The following is an 18,174-nucleotide window of genomic DNA, read 5'->3' as shown; positions in this document are numbered from 1 at the left end:
GCATTGCTTCCTATAAGGCGGACCCTAACAGCATAAATGGCACTGATGCTTCACTCCCCAATGACTGAATACATTTTATGCACACTTTGAAGGGAGGATAACCCTATACCTGTGCAAATCCATACAGATCCTGTGATCTCTGAGGCTGATGTCAGAACATCCTTTAAGAGGGAGAACCCGATGGTGTACTTGGCCAGGTAGTGAAAACCACTGCTGACCAAATGGCTAGAGTGTTCAAGAAATCTGGCACTGCTGCATTCTGAAGTTTCAACCTGCTACAAAAAGACAGTGATTATACTGGTCCCCATTGTCAGGGTGAGCTAGCTGAAGGACTATTGACTAGTAGCTCTCACATCTACCATTGTGCAGTGTCTCAAGAGATTTGTTATGGCTGCCTCAGCAAGGACCTGCGCATATGGTAATAGCTTACTGCTGCAACAGGTCTACGGCAAATGCAATTTCACTGGCTCTCCACTCTGCTTTAGAGCAGCTGGATAACAGGAAAACTTAACATCAAGCTGCAATTTATCAATTATATTTCAGCACTAAGTGTCCTCATCCCTTAGTATTAATCACCAAGCTTCTAAGCTTGGCTCTGTTTATCCCTTTCTGCAACTGAATCCTCGACTTCCTCAATCAGTACAGATTGGTGATAACATCTTCTTGCTGACAATCAATGCAGGTGCACCTCGGAGATATGTGGTTAGCTTACTGCTCTGCTCTCTACACTCATGACTGTATGACTAGGTACAGCTCAAGTGCCATCTATAAATTTGCAGATGAATCTACTGTTGGTAAAATCTCAGATGGAGACAAGGAGGTATATTATGTTCTGTAACTTCGAAACATTAAACTAATTCGAAGGACGACATGGGAGTCTAGAAAGCGGGTTGAACATTGTTTACTTGAAGCGTGGTACACATAAATCATGTGGTAGCATGATGATGTATACAATTAACATTTTTATATAGCCTGTAGTTAATTATTTAAATGAACAATACTTAATCAAGCAGTGTGTATATATGTGTGTGTGTGTGTGTATATAGATATTTATTATTGAAATATTAAATACACAATAGTCCTCCCCTAACTAAAACCACCTACTCAATATAGAATGAATCCCAATGATATACGCAGCATGCTATATAATACAACTTACTATATACAGACATCCACAGCATAGTGTATTTATAAATAATCCTATACAGGCCTAAAGATTTAATTGCTGTGGAGGATTTTTTACTCTTGTGCGATAACTGCTTTCTTGACAAGGAAGATCACTGCTTGGCGGGTGAGACTTGTGGCTGTAAAAATAGTCTCAGGTTCTGGGACCTTGTCTGTGGTAGTTGTAGGAGTTGCCTCTGAGACTGCTGGAAGTGGTTCTGACAGCTCTGGACTCCTTTCTTCACCTTCCCTTTTCTTCGCATTTGTGCATCTTGACCTTAGGAAGGAGCATTTAGTTCACTGGACTGTTCTCTTATTAATCCCTTTATTGCTCCTTTTACGATCTGATTGCTCCTCTTTGTTTCTTCATCCACAACATCATCTGACAAATCTTGTGTTTTTGTATCTCCATTGACTCCTTTCTTTTTGGCCTTCCATTCATCCAGCTGGGTTTTGGTCTTTGCATCTACTTTTATAAGTAGTTTTTTGTCTCCCACTTGAAGTTCATGCAATAGCCTTAATACATACAGAGTATATTCTGCTTCTTTTTAATCATAAAAGCTGAATGCTCGCAACTTTCCTGAAGCTTCTTGAATGCTTTCAGCTTAAAACCAAGCCACATTTTGTAAGTAACTGCCTAATTAACATATCAGAAGCTTTCTCAGCTATGTTGTCTACAAAAACAGTTGTAATTGGACCACTGCTTTCGTCACTTTAACACTTCCTCTGTGCAGCATGGTCCTTCCTTGTTCAAACTAGAGGCACAGGGATTAGCATCAATACCTGTTTGTCCTCTTGGGCAGCAGTTCATGGGGTTCAGCATGGAGACAGTTGTGGCATCATCCAGTATCTTTTCTTAATTCAATTGCAGTTGGCTTTATTGCAAGGAATATGGCAAACCCCACTCCCCACCCCCCACCTTTATACTGTGACCTCATCTTTATTTCTTGGCCCAAAACGTTGACTGCTCTTTTCCATAGATGCTGCTTGACCTGCTGAGTTCCTCCAGTGTTTTATGTGTGTGTTGCTTGGATTTCTCTTCTTTTTGCTTGTCTGTTGTTAGTTTTCACATTGAAAATCTCAAAGCTACACAGTCCTGTGTCACTCTCAACAGATTTTTCATCAATAGCATGCAAATTAGTTATTTTTGAAACTGCAACTTGACTTCATAGCTTTTTTCCCTTCCCTATGCTGTCTATTTTTGTCTGCCTGACATGCATTTTTTTTTTGCAAGTTTTGCCTTTAAATCTGTGTTTGTTTGGTGTTTGTGAGCCCCTGCCACAATGGTTACACAATTTGTTTGTCCAGGCAGTTTCTGTTTAGACATTGCAATTTTGTGCATGCTCACTTTCATTCTTGACTGCAACTCATTTGTGTTTCTATCTGCAGTTTCCATTGATACAGTAATTTCATAATTTCAACTGCTCTTTTAAATGTGAATTGTGCTTCAGGAGCTGTTTTTGAATGTTATTTTTAAGATTCTACAAATAAAATATCTCCTGGCTTTTCATTAAGCAAAATAACAAACTGATGGGGGGGGGGGAGGGGGGAGAGGGTGGCAGTGCGTGTGTGTGTGTGAGAACTGATTGTGGAACTCAGAAGAATACAACTGGTCCTCATAGAGAGGTCAGCTTCAAATTTCTGGGTATCAGCGTCTTGTAGGTTCTGCCACGGGCGCAACACATTGATGTAATCATGAAGAAAGCATCCCAGCAACTCTACTTCATTAAGAATCTGAGAGGATTTAGTATGGCACCAAAGATTCTTGCAAATCTCCAAAGATGAATGGCGGTAAACAATTTGACTACTATCACAACCCAATATGGAGGCTCCAGTGCACAGGATAAAAAAAAGGCTGCAGAGGGTTGAGACTCAGCCAGCTCCATCACGGACATAATCCTCCTCATTATTGAGGACATCTTCCAGAGCCGGCACCTCAAGAAGGAGGCATTCACCTCTAAGGAACCTCACCATTTGGAACATGCACTTTTGTTACTACCATCGGGGAAGAGCTACAGGAGCCTGAAGACCAACCTCAATGATTCAGTTTCTTCCCCTGGCCATCAGATTTCTAACAGTCCATGAGCACTACATCATTATTACTCATCTTTTTGCACCACTTATTTACTTTGTATATGTAGTAATTTTATGTCTATACACTATTGCTGCAGCAGAACTACAAATTTCACGTATACAGTAAGATAGTGATAATAAACCTGATTCTGATTCTGAGCTGCTAGAGCTCATGTTCCCTTTCCCACCATGTCTTGCTTTCTAACTAAAGCAAGTGTGTTTTAAGAACAGTATGCACATCATTAATGTAACAATTTAATTTAAAAGAATTAAAACACTTATGAACACTAGAGAATAAAAAAGAATTTCAGTTCATTAATTCACCATTGTAAATTACCTACAACTTTCCTTTGACATCTGCTGTTTTTCATTGAGATGAAACAAGAGGTTAGTCTGAGGCTAGACTGAATTCTTCACACAGTCACAGTGACAGTGGTCAGGAAGTTGCTGCCTATTCAGAAATTCCAAATTTCCTGAGATTTATATGGGCAAAATCAGACAGTTCAATGTGGAAATATTGTTATTTCTGAAGAAATGTGTGTCTTTTTACCTTTTTAGTGCCTTTTGCATCGTTTTTATTTTCCTCATCATTTACTTCCAAAATCTGTGGCAGGGCTATTTTGTAGAGTGAGTTGTGACTTAGAAGATAAGAGCTCCTGAAGGGGGCCCTGGAAGGTTAATTAATGCTAAGAATCTTCCGTCATCAATTTGACAGTCAGTTTTTATCTTGAGGTTTGCAGTGCAACTGTAATTACAAACTCAGGCCAGCCTGAAAATGATACAAGGAGCAACATAAATTCTCTTGATATTTATTTACTTGTGGCTTTATTTAGGGAACTCTAGTAAATATAAATTTGATTCTAGAGAGAGTTTACCTTTTGCTGTTGGGAGGTGATGGGCCTAGATAAATTAATTGCACAATTGCCTCATTTAATCACATTCGCAGTGAAGATGTATGCTTGGTGTAAAAAGATAATGCAGTACACTGTATTTTCTTTTTATCATGTTAATCTCAAAAAGAAAGTGCAAGACTTGAAAATTCAGTGTTCTAAAATTGTCAACTTGTTATTTCTTCAGATTGCCAGATAATTAGTAGTTATAGCTTTCTTTGCAGTGCCCTTGATTACTTCTGGTAAAAATCAAAGATACTGAATTACTTAATTTTTTTTTGAATTTACCCACTACCATTGAAAGCTTGGTCTCACTCTTTCTTTTTTTCTTTAAAGCCTACCACCTTGACCAAGCTTTATACCTTGTATGGTTTATTTTAATCTTTGGTAAGGTGACTCTGAAAGTACCTTGGCATTTTTGTCTTTCTACTTGAAAGATACTACATAAATGGATATCAGGATTGTAAATCGTAGTCCCAAACTTTGCATATTATATATATATTTCACAATCTGTTGATGTTAGCTGCTTGGGTGATATCAAGGCAAGTACATCTATCTGCATCTCCTGTATTTTTGTCCACTGTTATTAATTTACAGTGCACAGTTGCAAAAGCAGGTAATTTTTTGAACTTTTCTAAGAAGGAATCTTCATTAATGGTGAAAGAATGGAAGGAGTAGAAAATGGACCTCATTCCAGTCAAATGTTTTTTTTCTTGTTGGGCATTGGAGTAGTTGGGGGGAATGGTTTGTGGTATGACCTACTTTATCTAATATATGGTCAGAACAGCTGTAGGGAAGAATTATTTTCAAATCCTATCCCTGACTTTATTTCTGCTGAAGAATTATCTTCTAGACTATTCTGGGGAAAGGGTTAAAAATAAGTGGGGTGGGCAGGGAATTAGATTGTAGATGCAATATAGAAATTGATGCACATTTGGAAGGAATCGGAATAACACAGGCCATTGCCAACCCCAGTTTCAAAGGTGGCAGGCACTCAAGTAACTGGCAATGGAACAGCAGTTATCATAAGGGACTTGCACATAGATTGGGTGAGACAAGTTGGTTAAGGCACCTGAGGACTTCAGAGAGTGCATCCATGACGGATTTCTTAAACAGCATGTTACAGCTGCTTACCAAGTTAAAAGCCCATGGTATTACAGGAAAGTTACTAGCATGGTTAGAGCAGTGAGTGGGAATAAAAAGATCCTTTTCTGGTTGACTGCTGGTGACTAGTGGTGTTCCACAGGGGCCAGTGTTGGGACCACTTCTTTTTATGCTGTATGTAAATGATTTTGATGATGGAATAGATGACTTTGTTGCCAAGTTTGCAGATGATACAAAGATTGGTGATGGGGCAGGTAGTGTTGAGGAAACATTAAAGATGCAGAAGGATTTAGACAGATTAGAAGAATTGGCCAGAAAGTGGCAGATGAAATACAATGTTGGAAAATGAAAACACGAGGAAATCTGCAGATGCTGGAAATTCAAGCAACACACACAAAATGCTGGAGGAACGCAGCAGGCCAGGCAGCATCTATAGGAAGAAGCACTGTCGACGTTTCGGGCCAAGACCCTTCGTCAGGACTAACTGAAAGGAAAGATAGTAACAGATTTGAAAGTAGGAGGGTGATGGGGAAATGTGAAATGATGGAAGACCGGAAGGGGTGGGGTAAAGCTGAGAGCTGGATGGGGTGAGAGCAGATGTGTTGGGAAATGAGAGAGATGCATTTGAGAGCAGAGTTGATGGTGGAAGAAGGGAAGCCTCTTTGTTTAAAAAAGGAAGACATCTCCTTCGTCCTGGAATGAAAAGCCTAATCCTGAGAGCAGATGCGGTGGAGATGGAGGAATTGCAAGAAGGTCATGCATTTTGGTAGTAGAAATAAATGTGCAGACTATTTTCTAAATGGGGAAAAAATCCAGGAATCTGGGATGCAGAGAATCTTGGGTGTCCTTGTGCAGAACACCCTGAAGGTTAACTTGCAGGCTGAATTGGTGGTGAGGAAGGCAAATGCCATGTTAGCATTCATTCCAAGAGGTCTATAATACAGGAGCAAGGATGCATTGCTGAGGCTTTATAAGGTACTGGTGAGGCCTCACCTTGAGTATTATGAACAGTACTCAAGAAAAGATGTGTTGGCATTGGAGAAGATCCAGAGGAGGTTCACGAGGATGATTCCAGGAATTAAAGGGTTATCATACAAGGAACATTTGATGGCTCTGGGTTTGTACTCACTGGAATTCAGAAGGATTGGGGGGGATCTCATTGAAACCTTTCGAATGTTGAAAGGTCTAGACAGAGTAGATATGGAAAGGATGTTTCTCATGGTGGGAGAGTCTAGGACAAGAGGACATAGGTCAAAGGGTGGTGAATTTGTGGAATTTGTTGCCACATGTATCTGTGGAGGCCAGGTTGTTGGGTGTATTTAAGGCAGAGATTGATAGGTTCTTGATTGGACATGGCATCAAAGGTTACAGGACAAGGCTGGGAACTGGGGTTGAGGAGGAGATAGGAAAAAAGGATCAGCTATGATTGAAAGGCGGAGCAGACTTGATGGGCCAGCTGGCCTAATTCTGCTGTTATGTCCTATGGTTACTGAACTTACAAGGGAATGTGCTATCTTAGATCTGGTCCTGTGCAGTGAAACAGGTCAAATTGGTGATCTTGTAGTTAAGGATCCTCTTGGAAAGAGTGATCACGGTATGAGTGAATTTCTCATACAAATGGATGGTGCAGTCATTCAATCTAAAACCAGTGTATTATGCCTAAACAATGGAAACTACAATGGGATGAGGGAGGATTTGGGTAGTGTAGACTGGGAAAACAGGCTATTTGGTGTGACAGCTGAGGAACAGTGGAAGACTTCCAGAGATTTTTCACAATGCTCAACAAAATTAGATTCCAGTTAAAAACATGGACAGTAGGGGTCAGGAGAGCCATCCATGGATAACTAAAGAGGTAAAAGAAGGCATCAAACTGAAAGCTCATGCATACAAAGTCGCCAAAAGTAGTGGGAAACTGGGAAAATTGGGAAAACTTTAAAAAGCAACAAAGTACCACTAAGCGAGCAATAAAGAAAGGAAGGCTAGATTATGAAAATAAACTGGCACAAAACATGAAAGCAGACTGTGAAAGTTTTTATTATATGAAGCAGAAAAGGGTGACTAAAGTGAATTTAGGTCCCTTGGATGACAAGAAGGAGGAATTGATATTTGGTAATGAGGAAATGTCCGAGGCTTTGAATGACTATTTTGTGTTGGTCTTCACAATGGAGGACATATCTAACATGCCAACGAGAGATGTTATGGATGCGATGGGACGTGAGGACTTCGATGCAGTAGCTATTACTAAGGAGGTGGTGCTGAGCAAATTTAAGGGCCTGAAGATAGATGAGTCTCCTCGTCCCGATGGAATGCATCCCAAAGTACTGGAAGAAGCAGCAGAAGTTGTAGTAGAGGCTTTGGTGATGATTTACCAAAATTCTCTGGGCAGGTCCCAGCAGACTGGAAGATGGTGAATGTCATGCCCTATTCAAAAAAGGATGTAGGCAAAAGGCAGGCAAGTATAGACCAGTTAGTTTAACATCTGTAGTTGGGAAAATTTTCGAAGCTTTCATTCAGGAAGAAATAGTGAGGCATCTGGAAAGAAATGGATCCATGAGGCAGACGCAGCATGGATTCAGCAAAGGCAAGTCCTGTTTCACAAACTTACTGGAGTTCTTTGAGGATATAATGAGCGCAGTAGATAGAGGGGAACAGATGGACGTTATTTGCTTGGATTTCCAGAAGGCGTTCGATAAGGTGCCACATACAAGACTTCAGATTCAGATTCAGTTTATTGTCATTTAGAAACCACAAATGCAATGCAGTTAAAAAATGAGACAACGTTCCCCCAGAATTATATCACAAAAGCATATGACAAAACAGACTACACCAGAAAATCCACGTAACATTTGGCAATCCCCAATCCAGAGTCCGGAGAGGCTGCTGCGTATTAATATCGCGCTACCGTCTAGCGCGTTCCCCGGAAAGGAGCTCCAAATCCACCAGACAAAAACAAGACCAAAAACTAAAACTACAAGACCTGCACAAAACCACATAATTACAACATATAGTTTCAACAGTGCAAACAATAGCATAATTGATAAAAAACAGACTATGGGCACAGTAAAAATAGTCCAAGATGTTAAAGGACTGTAAGTTCAAAAGAAATCACCACAGTTTCCACAAGTCCCCAGGGTCCCGACAGACTCACCATCCCACGCCGGCGGCAGAAGGGAGTACCCCCGCTATGGACTTCCACGGCGCCGCCCGACTCAGCCTCGCAGACGCAGCACACAATGAAAGCTCCGTCGAAACCAGCCTCGCAGACGCAGCACACACCGAAAGCAACCTGAGTCCATCGAACCTCTGAGCCAATGACTATCCCCTCCAGCACAGCTTCTCCAAGCACCATCCTCTGCCGAGCATATTAAGACAGCCCCACCAATGTCCATCGGCAACACGACCCCGAGGACTGGGGGCCTGTTCTTCCCAGCAGAGTCCCGGACCTCACAGCAGCAGCAGCAACGAAGAAGGTCTTCCAGGAATTTCCGGATGTTTCTCTGTGCTCCCATGTGCGTTTTCAATCGATTATGATTGCGCACGGCACCCCACTTCACAAATAACAGATAATCAGTTCCAGAGTGGCTGCTGCAAGCTGCGTCACGCTGCCATCTTTGACTTATCCATAAGATAAGGATGCATTGAGTTGGGGGTGATGTATTTCCATAGATAGAAGATTGGTTAACCAGAGAAAGCAGAGAGCTGGGATACACGGGTGTTACTCTGGTTGGCAATCAGTGGTGAGCGGTGTGCCACAGATCAGTGCTGGGCCCGCAACTGTTCACAATATACATTATTGATCTGGAAGAGGGGACTGAGAGTAGTGTATCTAAGTTTGTTGATGATATTAAATTGAATGGAAAAGGCAAACTGTGCAGAAGATACGGAGATTCTGCAGAGATATAGATAGGTTAAGTGAGTGGGCAAGGGTTTGGCAGGTGAGTACAATGTTGGTAAGTGCAAGGTCATCCACTTTGGAAAGAAAAATGAAAGCAGATAAGTGGTAAAAAAAAATTGCAGCATGCTGCTGTGCAGAAGGGACTTGGGCGTGTTTGTGCATGAATCACAAAGAATTGGTTTGTTTGTGCAGCAGGCTATTCAGAAGGCAAATAGAACGTTGGCTTTCATTGCTTGAGGAATTGAATTCAAGAGCAGGGAGGTTATGCTGCAACTGTACAGGGTACTGGTGAGGCTGCACCTGGAGTACTGCATGCAATTCTGGTCTCCTTACTTGAGGAAGGATAATACAGGCTTTGGAGGCAGTGCAGAGGAGGTTCACCAGATTGATTCCAGAGATGAGGGGTAAACTATGAGGAGAGATTGAGTCACCTAGGACTCTAGTCGCTGGAGTTCAGAAGAATGAGAGGAGATCTTATAGAAACATAAAATTGTGAAAGATAAGGTAGAGGCAGGAAAGTTGTTTCCACTGGTAGATGAGACTAGAACTAGGGGACATAGCCTCGAGATTTGGGGGAGTAGATTTAGGAGCAACTGCTTTTCTCAGAGAGTGGTGAATATGTGGAATTCTCTGCCCAGTGAGGCTACCTCAGTAAATATATTTAAGACAAGGTTGGATAGATTTTTGCATATTAAAGAACTAAGAGTTATGGGGCAAAGGCAGGTAGGGGGAGATGAGTCAATGGCTAGATCATCCATGATCCTATTCAATGGCGGAGTAGGCTCAACGGGCCAGATGGCCTACTCCTGCTCCGCAGCATACTCCTCACCACCTTCCCCTTAAACTGGGAAATAGCAGGTGTTTAGCAAATACCAGCTGAATTTGGATGGAATCTGATATTTCTGGATATGGATGTGGTAGTTCTGGTTTGTTGAGTGATAAGTATTGAATTATTCTAATCTATGGTGTGCAATGATAATTCATTAATCTAGTTAATCAGATACATCACTGCTTGTCCTTTTTTCACAGATTTCAAATCCTCTGTTATATTTCTACTATTTTCTTACTCGATTCCTTCTGAGTTTAGAAATTTAGCTCCTAAAATATACTTAGCAACTTGGCCTCCATAGCATTCTGAAGGTACATGTTCATGATTTTTCACTCCAGTCCTAAATATTCTAGGATTGTGTCTCTGATCCTAGACCTCCACAGCCAGAGGAAATGTCCTCTCTCTATTCAGCCTGCCAAGCCTTATTAGAACTTTGCATGTTTCCATAAGAATTCCTCTCATACTGCTAAACTTTAGTGAGCATGGACCGAATTGATCCAATTTCTCCTTGAGTGACAGTCCTGCCATGACAGGAATCAGTCTGATGAACCTTGGTTACATTCGTTCTACAACATGTACATCATTTCTTTGGTAAACAGACCACGACTGTATACCATGCCATTTGCTTTCCTGACTGCTTGCTGCATCTGAATGTCACTCCCTGCCAACCAACTTTGAGTCTTTGTCATTATAATTACTCCAATCCCATGTTCTTCTGTTTTGCACACTTGTATCTCATGGGACTTCAAAGGCTTTTTGAAACTCTACATCCACTGTTTCTCCACATCTATTCTACCAATTATATCCTCAAAAAAAAAAGTTCCAGTAGGTTCATCATTATTCCAGCATTATCAAATGCTGTTTCCGTTTCATAAATACATGTTTTCTAATTCTCTTGGTATTTTGTAAGTGCCCTGTTACGATATCCTTTGCATTTTCCCTAACACTGATAGCCTGTCATAGATGTAAGTCCAAACTGAACGAAAGTTTCAAAGAGTAATTTGAAAATTCCATGAAACTATGAAGTACAATCTAGGTAAAGGTTTAGAAGAAATCGTTTATAATAGAAAAGTGGAGAAACTTTTAAATTTTCTCAAAGAATACTAGAGATGTTAGAACAGTTAAACTGAATGCGAATTACAACAATTAAAGACTTGATATTTTGTGTTTTAAAATATAAAGAATGACATATTTTAAATGTTGATGTTTCAGGAACAAAAATCCAAAAATGCAGTTATGATGTATGTAAGTTTTTCCAACATTATTTACTAAGGTGTCTTATTTTATGGTTACAGCTTCATCTATACAAGGACCAATTATATGCAAGGCAAGTTCACTTAATTGGATTTACAACTACATACCGAAAAAATATATCACTGTTTATATGGTTTCTAATTTTAAGGTTTAACAATATGTGAAATTATTTTTATGTAGGTGCAATGTACTGTAATTCTGGAAATTGGATCCGTTCAGTATAGTGGGTCTTCTCAATGTGGACAGTGTTTTTGCCTTGACTGGATGCCCTCTGAGGAACATCAATGTTTGGCAGCAGGTTTTTATGATGGTATGTATCAATGTGAGCTCTGAAGCTTAATATTATCTTCCTTGCCTCAGCAACTAGTTCTGAGCTCGAGTGCTGCTGGTTCCTTTATTGTTTTGCTCTGTCAAGCAATTGCATTTTGTTTAAGTATTGGCAAGTTTCATTTTCTGGCCACCTTCAATCTCAGTTGTGCATACGCCATGTCATGTTTTACAACACTGTGTACTGTACATAGGGAATTATATAAGGTAATGCTACATTTTAATAATTGAACTTGCACCATACTACATCCATGTTACTTTCCACTTAAAAGTTATAAAAGTTTCAAAACTGAAGTAAACAACAAAAATCCAATCTGTTTTCACCATCTGCATTGAACTGATTTGTATGCAAGGCATATTGCATGGTTAGATTCATACCAATATTTTCAAGTACAGTGACTGCTTTTTAAAGACCAAATTTTGTGATGGCCAAGTCTAAAAGAATGTTTCTTTTGACTCTGAAGCATACCATCTAAAATCACTTTTATCTTCAGTTTTTAATTCATTATTTTTATTACCATTAACCCAAAGAAAAAGCAACATTTAATATTTAAACTATACAGGCTATACAATGTTATTTCCTTCTAAAGCCTTTAGGAATTATGATCATTAACCTAGCAGTCCAAAAAGAGAACATCTTAAAGCTTTCTAGTTGAAAGTGTGTATCTTTATCATAACATTTCCTAAATTTATAGATTAGCTTTTGTAACTCTTGCTTCAGCTAGCAGCTTGATGATAGCTCCCTCGCCCCCCCAGCCCTGCCAAACTGGATGCTGCACGATGTGTCCCATTACAAATCAGTACCACAAAATGACAAACAGAACACAATATGTGATTAAACGATTGAGCTTTATCATTCTTAATTTGACTATATGGTTAGTAAAGAAAACAAAAAAGAAAATGGGCCCATTCTCATAAAACTGTCTGATTAGCAAGGTTGGAGCTCACTGATAAGGCCATTTGTCTACCATCGACCTCCTCCGATCGTCGCTGACCTTCAGAATCTTGCTCCAAGTCCACTCCGTCTGAGGTCTACCAACACTCTCCGTTCATGTCTTCTCTCCTCATCTCTCCCCAACAAAAGACTGCAAATTCCCAGCTCTCAGACACACAAGAAAGAACAATGTCCTGCTCATTGGCTAGCATACCCCGTTATCTCTAGTCATAACCCAAACATTGCTGCTACAGAGAAACTATTACCTCTGCAATGGAAGATTACAGAGAAGCCATTACATTAATAGTGAAACCTTACAGCATGATACACTCTGCCCCACCAAATTTAGTTATGTCCTCGTGACATTGAGATAATTTGCCAACCCCTCCTGCAAAACACAAAGTCCAATCCAGATGCACAAGGCAGTGATGTATCTCCCCAGAATGGTAGGGTTCATACTCTGCTCATCTGGTGCTACATAGGCCAGCCTATCTGGTGGTCTCCTAATTCTCTGAGACCTTCGCACTCCCTCACCTAACTCTTCAGGTTCAGACATTACTGGGGATACTTCCGGTCTACCTGGCAAGGCTCTCCCGACCTCAGACCTCTGTCCCGTGGCTAAACCCCATTTCCTCAAAAGCAGCTCACTGATAATGTCGTTTGTCCACCATCAATCTCCTCCAATCTTCGCTGACCTTCAGACCCTCGCTCCAAGTCCACTCCTTCCGAGGTCTACCAACTTTTTCCATTCACTTCTTCTCTCCTGATCTCTCCGTGAATTCCCGGCTCTCAGACACACAAGAAAGCAACATCCCGCTCATTGGTTAGCATGCCTTGTTATCTCTAGTCATAGCCCAAACATTGCTGCTACAGAGACACCATTTCCTTAGCAGTGGAACACTACAGAGAAACCATTACATTAGCAGTGAAACCTTACAGTGTGCTACACTTGCATTGTCAGTTACCTCCGAAGAAATAATTGAGAAATATGCATTAAGCAGCAGAATTTGGGCAGATAGTCATACAACACCATGTCCATGCTGAACATCTAGCATCCATCTATACTAATCCCACCTACCAGCACTTCATCTCTAGCTTCCTATGCTTGGAGATTAAAGGATTCGTGTTAATAAATCATAAATGTTTTGAAAAGACCTGTCTCCAGGACCCCTCAGTGTTTCCAGATTCCACCCCCACTCTGGGAGAGAATATTTAAAGGTTCAAAGGTCCAATTTAATGTCAGATAAATGTATACAATATACATCCTGAAATGTTTTTCTTCACAACCATCCACGAAAACAGAGTGCCCCAAGGAATGAACGACTGTTAAACATGAGAACCCCAAAATACCCCCCCAGCTCCCCCCGCATGTAAACAGCAGCAAGCAACGATCCCGCCCCTCCAAAAACAAAGCGCACCCACTACTGAGCTGTGATGCAGCCATACTCTCCATCACGCATCTACAGAAGTTAGTCAAAGTTATGGATGTCATGCAAACTCCTAAGTTGAGGCACTGCCATGTTTTTTCCATAATTGCACTTGCATGCTAGGCCAGGACAGGTCCTCTGAAATGATGACACCAAAGAATTTAAAGTTGCTGACCCTCTCCACCTCTGATCCCCTAATGAGGACTGGCTCATGGACCTCCAGTTTCTTCCTCCTGGATTCAATAACCATCTCCTTGGTAATACTGATATTGAGTAAGAAGTTGTTGTACGACCACTCAGCAGGATTTTCAGTCTCTGTATACTATATGTTGATTCATCACCACCTTTCATTCGGCCTACACAATGGTGTTGTCAACAAACTTGAATATGGCATTTGAGCTGTGCTCAGCCACACGGTCATAACTGTAAAGTGAGTGGTGCAGGGGGCTAAGCACACAGACTTGTGGTGCACCTGTGCTGATGGACATTGTGAAGGAGATATTGTTGCCAATTGCAACAGACTAGGGTCTGCAAATGTGTAAATTAAGGATCCAATTGCACAAGGAGGTAATGAGCCCAAGGTCTTGAAGCTTATTGATTAATTTTGAGGGGAGGATAGTATTGAGTGCCGAGCTGTAGTCGATAAAGAGCATTCTGATGTATGCATCTTTGCTGTCCAGTTGTTCCAAGGTTGAGTGAAGAACCAAAGAAATGACATCTGTGAACATGCTGTGTCAGTAGGCAAATAGGAGCAGATCCAAATCACTTCTCAGGCAGGTGATGTTTCATCACCAACCTCTCAAAATACTTCATCACAGTGGATTTAAGTAGTACTGGCTGATGGTCATTGAGGCTGATTACACACCAGTATAACTGAAGCCTGCTTAAAGCAGATGGGTACTTCAGACTGCCGAAGCAAGAGGTTAAAGATCTCAGTAAACACTTCAGCCAGTTGATCAGCACGGGACTTTAGTACTCAGCCAAGTCACCCCCATTTGGGCTAGATGCTTTCAATGGGTTCACCTTTCCAAAGGATGCACTTGTATCTGCCTCAGAGACTGAAATCACAAGATTGCTAATTGCAACTGACTGGGGTCTGCAAGTGAGTAAATCGAGGATCCAATTGCACAAAGTTGTAATGAGGCCAAGGTCTTGAAGCTGTGGGAATTCATGATGGTTCCTCCATGTTTTGACAGTCAAAGTGAGCATAGGTATTGAGTTTTATCTGGAAGCAAAAGCCCTGTTGTCACCTATATCGCTTGATTTTGCTTTATAAGAGGTGATAGCATTCAAGCCCTGCCTTTGCTGTTGAGCATCCTTCATTGATTCATATTTAGTCCAGAATTGCCACTTCGCCCATGAGATAGTTTCCTGTAGGTCATGCCTGCCTGACCTCTTGTAATTTACTTGGTTGCCAGACTTGAATGCCTCTGATCTGGCCTTTAGCAGGTCGTGGATCTCATGATTCATCCAAGGCTTCTGCTTGGGAAAGACTGAATGATTTTCTAGGGACACACTTGTCTGCAACTGTTTTTGTAAAGTCTGTGACAACGATGGTCCCCAGATGAGTCCTTGAACTCAGTCAGACCCCCAGATGTGTCCTTGAACATGGCTCAGTTCACCGACTTGAGGCAATCCAGCAACCACTCGCTTCTCTGCCTCCCATGACCATCTTTTTGTTGTACTAATATCTGGAAATTTGCTCTCTAGCCACTGCCTGTATGCAGATAGGACAGCCAGAGGGTCAAATTTCCCAAAGTGCAGTCTGGGTATGAAACAGGCATTCCTTATAGCAGTGGTTTAGTATGTTGGGACCTCTGGTGCTACAGTTTGTACACTGATGGTAATTGGGTAGGGATTTCTTAAGACAAGCCTGACTGAAATCCCCGTCTGCGATTTGAACTGCGTCATGGTGAACTGTTTCTTGTTTGGTGACAGCATCATGTCACAGCATGAAGAATTTGAAATTGAATTTGAATTTAAAAATGAATGCTGCCTTTGCCAGTCACCACCTTGTCAAAGGAAATGAAATTCTAGATTTGGCTATTGCTGTGCTCTCCAGATCACCTTTGTATCAACTTTGGTGCTGTACAAAACGATCAGGTATATATCATATAAATATCAAGTCTTACTTGGCAGCATTACTTTACTTGCTGACCTATAAATCCCAGATCACCATTCCCTCAGATTTAAAATTCTCAACACATTTTGCTTTTCAAGCCCCTGCAACCTTGCAGTTTCCTAGAAATTCGTTTTTAATCTTTACTTTCTTGCTTATCAATAAATTTGTGGATGATACAACCATTGTTGGTAGAATCTCAGATGGAGATGAGGGCATACAGGAGCGAGATATACCAGCTAGATGAGTGGTGTCATAGCAACAACCTTGCACTCAATGTCAGTAAGACCATTGTGAATTTCTCAATGGGTAGGACAAGGGAACATGAACCAATCCTTAAAGGGGGATCAGAAGTGGAGAGTGTGAGCAATTTCAAAATCTTCAGTGTCAAGATCTCTGAGGGTCTAACCTGGTCCCAACATATCAATGCAGCTATAAAGAAGGCAAGACAGTGGTTATATTTCATTAGGAGTTTGAAGAGATTTGGTTTGTCATCTAAAAGACTCAAAAACTTCTATAGATGTACCTTGGAGAGCTACTGTACAGCACCAAAAGAAGCTACAGAAAGTTGTAAAATTAGTCAGCTCCATCACGGATACTCGCCTCTATAGTATCCAAGACATCTTCAAGGAGCGGTGCCTGAGAAAAGTGGTGTCCAATATTAAGGAGTTCCATCACCCAGGTCATACCCTCTGCTCATTGTTATCATGCAAGAGCTTAAAGGCACGCACGGGGCAATTCAGGAACAGCTTCTTCCCCTGTGCCGTCTGGACGATGAACCCATAGACAGTACCTCATTTTTATCATTTCTGTTTTTGCACTATTTTTAATTTAACTATTATATACATGTGTGTATGTGTAAGTCATGCACTTTGGTAGTAGAAATAAATGTGCGGACTATTTTCTAAATGGGGAGAAAATCCAGGAATCTGAGATGCAGAAGGACTTGGGAGTCCTTGTGCAGAACATCCTGAAGGTTAACTTGCAGGTTGAGTCAGTGGTGAGGAAGGCAAATGCCATGTTGGCATTCATTTCAAACGGTCTAGAATACAAGAGCAAGGATGTGATGCTGAGGCTTTATAAGGCACAGATGAGGCCTCGCCTGGAGTATTGTGAACAGTTTTGGGCCCCTCATCTTAGAAAAGGTGTGCTAGCATTGGAGAGGGTCCAGAGGAGGTTCACAAGGATGATTCCAGGAATGAAAGGGTTATCATATGAGGAGTGTTTGATGGCTCTGGGTCTGTACTTGCTGGAGTTCAGAAGGATGGTGGGGGTGGGGGGGAGTCTCATTGAAACCTTTTGAATGTTGAAAGACCTAGATGGAATAGATGTGGAAAGGATGTCTCCCATGATGGGAGAGTCTAGGACAAGAGGGCACAGCCTCAGGATAGAGGGGCTCCCTCTCAAAACAGATGTGGAGTAATTTCTTTAGTCAAAGGATGGTGAATTTATGGAATTTGATGCTACATGCAGCTGTGGAGGTCAGGTTGTTGGGTTCGATTGGACATGACATCAAAGGTTATGGGGAGAAGGCAGGGAACCGGGGTTGAGGAGGAGATAGAAAAGAAGGATCAGTCATAATTGAATGGTGGAGCAGACTCAATGGGCCAGATGGCCTAATTCTACTTCTATGTCTTATGGTCTTGTATGTGTATGTATATGTATATATGTGTGTATATCTCAATTGATTTGTTTATTTTTAATGTATGTTATGTATTGCATTGTACTGATATCACTAAGTTAACAAATTTCACAATGTATGCCAGTGATATTAAATCTGATTCTTATCTCAATTCTACTAATTCAGTTGTCAGGGATTAGATGTTTTAAAAGGGATGGGGAGGAAAGTAGAAGAGATGAAGGAGTGGCAGTGCTAATCAGGAATAGTATCACAGCTGCAGAAACAGGGTGTTGTGGAGGAATCATCTCAGAGTCAGTGTGGGTGGAAGTCAGAAACAGGAAAGGAACAATCACCCTGTTGGGAGTACAGTGGATTCTAGTTAATTGGGATATATGCAGACCACTATATTTTGGCCCAATTCAACTGCCGCCCCAATTAGCTCAAGTTACATGAAGATAGTTAAAAAGCTATAAAAAAAGACAAAGTAGTCTGAGTAACAAGTTATGCATTTAAATGAAATGCAGAACAAATTAGAAC

At 41.1% G+C, this 18,174-nt stretch overlaps 1 protein-coding gene across 1 annotated transcript in view; it reads left to right on the top strand.

The window, feature by feature from the left end:
- Positions 1-18,174, top strand: part of gtf3c2 (general transcription factor IIIC, polypeptide 2, beta) — a 103,355-nt gene that overhangs the window by 35,476 nt on the left and 49,705 nt on the right. The window contains exons 10-11 of the mRNA XM_073057132.1: positions 11,251-11,282; positions 11,390-11,519. Coding sequence (XP_072913233.1) covers positions 11,251-11,282; positions 11,390-11,519 — 162 coding nt within the window. The remainder of the gene's footprint in view (positions 1-11,250; positions 11,283-11,389; positions 11,520-18,174) is intronic.

The sequence above is a fragment of the Hemitrygon akajei genome, chromosome 9 (assembly GCF_048418815.1).
Source record: "Hemitrygon akajei chromosome 9, sHemAka1.3, whole genome shotgun sequence".
Taxonomy (NCBI): Eukaryota; Metazoa; Chordata; class Chondrichthyes; order Myliobatiformes; family Dasyatidae; genus Hemitrygon; species Hemitrygon akajei.
The sequence above is the reverse complement of the archived record's forward strand: the minus strand, read 5'-3'. Positions and strand labels throughout refer to the sequence as shown.